Source organism: Elaeis guineensis, chromosome 12 (genome assembly GCF_000442705.2).
Source record: "Elaeis guineensis isolate ETL-2024a chromosome 12, EG11, whole genome shotgun sequence".
In the NCBI taxonomy this organism is placed as follows: domain Eukaryota; kingdom Viridiplantae; phylum Streptophyta; class Magnoliopsida; order Arecales; family Arecaceae; genus Elaeis; species Elaeis guineensis.
This window is the reverse complement of record NC_026004.2, coordinates 23,139,601-23,144,094: the sequence shown is the minus strand read 5'-3', so window position 1 is coordinate 23,144,094 and position 4,494 is coordinate 23,139,601. Positions and strand designations below refer to the sequence as shown.

The 4,494-nt window shown below is 39.8% G+C and overlaps 1 protein-coding gene across 1 annotated transcript in view; it reads left to right on the top strand.

The window, feature by feature from the left end:
* The first annotated feature begins 366 nt into the window (after nt 1-366).
* Nucleotides 367-4,494, top strand: part of LOC105054671 (AT-hook motif nuclear-localized protein 1) — a 25,269-nt gene continuing 21,141 nt past the window's right edge. The window contains exons 1-2 of the mRNA XM_010936243.4: nt 367-1,122; nt 2,156-2,223. Coding sequence (XP_010934545.1) covers nt 684-1,122; nt 2,156-2,223 — 507 coding nt within the window. The 5' untranslated portion in view covers nt 367-683. The remainder of the gene's footprint in view (nt 1,123-2,155; nt 2,224-4,494) is intronic.

Below are 4,494 nucleotides of genomic sequence, written 5' to 3'. Positions count from 1 at the left end.
CAAAGTGCAGGAGAGTGGTAGGAAAAGGCGGTTCACCAGGCTCACCCTTTCCAGCTTTAAATCCAAAATTTTAAATATAAAAACTAAAAAAATAATAAAAAAGAAAAGTCAGATTTCTGTTTCCAATTTTACCCATTTCTTTATTAATTATCTCCCCCCTAATGGGCGGAAAAAAAAAATATTTCTCATCCCAGAGGCATATTTCGACTTTTGTAGCCCCTCATATTATAATATTATGATAATATATTTATTTATTTCTTCCATTTTTAACTTTTTTATTAATCTTTTGTTTTCTTTTTCTTTTTTTTTTTACTCTCATTTCTCTCGCTTTTCTCTTCTCCCATTTTCCGCTCAGAGTCTGTTCCTTGGGTTCCGAAGACCGCCGGCGACCTCGGCGGCGGTTTCCCGACACTGCCGTCGAAAAAACCGGTTTCCTTACTGGTCGTGTGGAAACCGGAACCCGGTCCGGAAGAATTTCCAAGGGAATTAATTTAATTAAAAAATTGTAATTTTTTTTTGGGTCTGAGATGGTTTTCTTGTTCTCGAGCTCTCCTCTCCTCTCCAATGGCGGGAGCTCGACGAAACCCTAAGTCCCAGAATCGGACGGCCGAGAGCTTTCCATCCAGGCGCTGAGCCCCCGATCGAGCGGCCGAGATATTTCTAGAGTTTCGTGGCGTTTATGCATGGAGGGGAGGGAAGAAGGGGCGCCTGCGGGGGTGGCGGTCACGGTGCCGGCGGAGGCCGCCGGGAGCTGCCCTCCGCCACCGCTGCCGCCGGAGGCGATGGTCACAGCGGAGGAGTCTGGTGGGGGCGCGGCGGCCTCGGCGCTGCCGGCGGAGACAGCAACGGCGCCCCCACCGCCACCCGTGGCGGCGGTGCCGGTGGGGCCGGCGTCTGTGAGCGTGGGGATGCCGGTGCAGAAGAAAAAGCGGGGGAGGCCGAGGAAGTACGGGCCTGACGGAAGCTTGGTGATGCCGCTGTACCCGATGCCAATATCGGCCTCGGTGCCGGCGGGGGAGTACCCCACCGTGGCGGCGGTGGGGGCGGCGATGAAGCGGGGTAGAGGGCGGCCAGGAGGTTTTGTGAGCAAACAACAGTATGGTTTCGAGTTGGAGTCTTTAGGTATGAAACTCTTTCTCTTTTTCTTTCGCTGTGTCTTGGTTCATTTTAGGTTGTCTTGGTGCTGTAGTTGGAAAGATGATCTGATGCTAAGATAGTTCGTCTACAATTTTTTCGACTTGTGTCTGATTTTGTGAATTTTACTAGAAAAATTATGGGGTTCTGTTTGAGATTCTTGTTTAGATTTGGTAAAAGACTTGATTTTGCTGTCAAGTTAGTCCCTTTCTGCTGCAATTCATGTTGGTTTTGATTTTCTTGGAACTTTGCTAGGTGATATGACAATCTGTGGTTTCACATATGGTCTTATGTGGTGTGTGACTGTCTGTTGTCTCTGTCTCCCTTTGAGCTCGCAGACGAATTTGTTCGGTAGCTCTCGACCAGGGAGTTCCGAGGTAAGTTGCTGGAATTAGTGTGTGGGACCGTTAGTTAAGATCTCTTGCATCAGATCTTCTAAGAAATGGGTCTTCTTTCTTGTGGGGAAAGACAGATTTTGTGGGGTGGGCTTGGGCAACTGGGAATCTGATTCTTGTTGACTCTGCTTCTAGGTGAACTTTGTGAGTTTCCTGACACTGATGTGGGTTGGATTGTTCTCAAAATAATGGAAAGTGAGGCGGGGTTGAAATTTTAGTTTCCTTCCTTGGTTGGCTGTTGGAACCTGATTCAGACTAAGGAATTACTCGTGCTGACCATATAAGGTTTTATTGGAGGGCAGTGGACAAGTTCTTACTGCTGCTCTGTGAATGATGGGACCCTTATATCATATGAAGAAATTGTCTCAGGCAGTATTCTCTCTCCTTTTGAAAGTCTAAAAGTCGGATGATCGTGGGAAATCAATTTTTGAATACTGCTTTAGCTGCATATTGTCTTTCCTTTTCCTATTCAATATTCAATCAGTAAAATATGAGTGAATTTTTCATCTTAAGCTAATAAAGGAGTCTGATTTTTACATGACGTTTGTTGTTGCACCTTTTCCCCCTCAAGTTAGCATAGGTTGGAATGTGCTGGTCCGCTCACTACTTGTAATTCCTTTGAGCAGGTGAAATGGTTGCATACTCTGCTGGTGCAAATTTCACACCTCATGTCATCACAGTTGCAGCTGGCGAGGTACTATTGGCAAATAGTGACTAATTTTTCATGAGCATTTACCACTTAATGTTAAAAATCAGTAAAATAGAAGAGTTGTCTTTGAGATCACCTGCCATTCTTGTCTTTGCACCATCTGCCATGCATATTTCTCTATCTCATATGAACTTTAAATTCTTAACTAGCTGATTTTTTTTTCTAATTCATTGTAAAATCAAATATTCGCCATAAACGTGTATAACTGTGTCATAAAGTAGTTAATATTGTTTTGCATTTGTATTGTTGAAGATTATGCCACACTATAGTGTTTTCATGTAGTTATTTGCAAGCTTCTTTTCTTTATAATTTGACATTTTTATTTTTAGAAGTCTTTTATAGGACTTTTCTAGGAACTGAAATATTTTTATTCTGCTGTTTGTTATTCTTTTAAATATAAAATTTAACCCCAATTTAGAATTTTGTAAATAGTTTTATCTACTTTTTGGTACAAAAATAGTTTCATCCACAATTAAAAGAGTAAAATGCTTTGTTATCAGTGGTAACCTTTTACGTATGTGTGACAATGGGTCGGTGGAACTTCCTATATACATGGTCCAAGCATGTTAGTTAAGTTGTATAGCTTAAGAATCATTTATTCTGAGTGGACTATCCAACCAACTTGGCTAAAATAAATATTCTTTTTCTTTTTTAAGAAATACATTAGAATGAAACCAACCCTCTACCTTCGTAGGATATTGGTGTTACATTTGACCTCTAGGGCTGGATATTTGGTAACAGTGTTCCAAAAGAGAGTCATAGTTGCCACTTGGGATTGTGTAGTTATCTTTTCCGTGTCTGAGGTTGTGGGAGCTTGTCTTCTTAAAACCTATTATTTAAAAATAAAAATATAAAAAAGTGATGTAGAAAACATGTTTGGTGTTCTTATTTTTATTTTCTATTATTAAAAAATCACATCCATTATTTTTAGAAAAAAATGAAAGCAAGAAATCCTTGCTTTTATTATTTTAAGAAACAAGAATTTATGTTTTTACCACCACCATTAACACTACCGCTGTCGCTTTCACCACTGCCACCATCACACTCGCTACCCCCAGCACAGTCGCTGCCTTCATCACATTGCTGCCACCATCATTGTCTTCTCTACTGCATAGCGATCACCCCTGCCATCACCACATAGCTGATAGTGTTGCTGCTACCATCGCTATGTTCACCGCATAGCCAATATCCGAGCCACCACTACCTCCACCATTTCATTGTCGACATTCTTGCTGCCTTGACCACGTGGCCGATGCCCTCGCCACCACCATTACTGTCACAACCTCTACCATACAACCATCGCCTCCTGCCTCCAACGTTAGCAATGCCTCCACTGCATCTATTGCTACCACCATCACCTCCACCGACATCACCATATCTATCTTTTAAAAATAATTGACCATGCCAAACATTTTTTTTATTTTTTAAAAATTTAGAAACAATGAAAACAGTCCATGTCTCTAAGAATAGAAAAATGAAAGTGATGCCAAATGACATCTTAAGGTACTGTGATATGCTTAAGTACATTAGAGTCTTCAATGATAATTAAAAATTGGAGAAAATCCTGCTGATATAACCTTGGAGGTTCCTCTTTTTAACATTAATCTGGTCCTAAATTTCCTCATCCAAATTTCACAGGTATTATCAATACATTTAGTGAAATTATTTCCAACTCTTGCAATGTAATAAGCTTTAATTATTCTTTCATATCTTCATTTTCTTTTCAATTTTCTCAATACTCTACAATTCCCCCAATAGTCTAAAAAGTAAGTTAATAATGGAATCATTTGATTCACTTATTCAGTTTTGGCTTGCTCTGACAAAATTGGTGTTATCTTAATTTGGTGCAATTATATATTTCAGCAAGAAATTTGTGACTCACCTAGTACATCTGATGATTTTTAGATGGTGTGGCTCCTAATTCCTCATGGTTAACAAGGAAACATTTTTCCAAAAGTAATTTCCTTTTATTCCTTTTTTCAACGTCGGAGGTTCCTGCTGATATTACCTTGGATGTTCCTCTTTTCAATATTAATCCAGTCCTAAATTTCCTCATCCAATTTTCACATGTATTACATTTAGTGAAATTATTTCCAACTCTTGCAATGCAATAAGCTTTAATTATTGTTTTATATCTTCATTTTCTTTTCAATTTTCTTAATATTCTACAGTTCCCCCAATACTCTAAAATGTAAGTTAATAATGGAATCATTTGATTTATTCAGTTTGTTGTTTAAGCCAGTCTGGGGTAAAGCA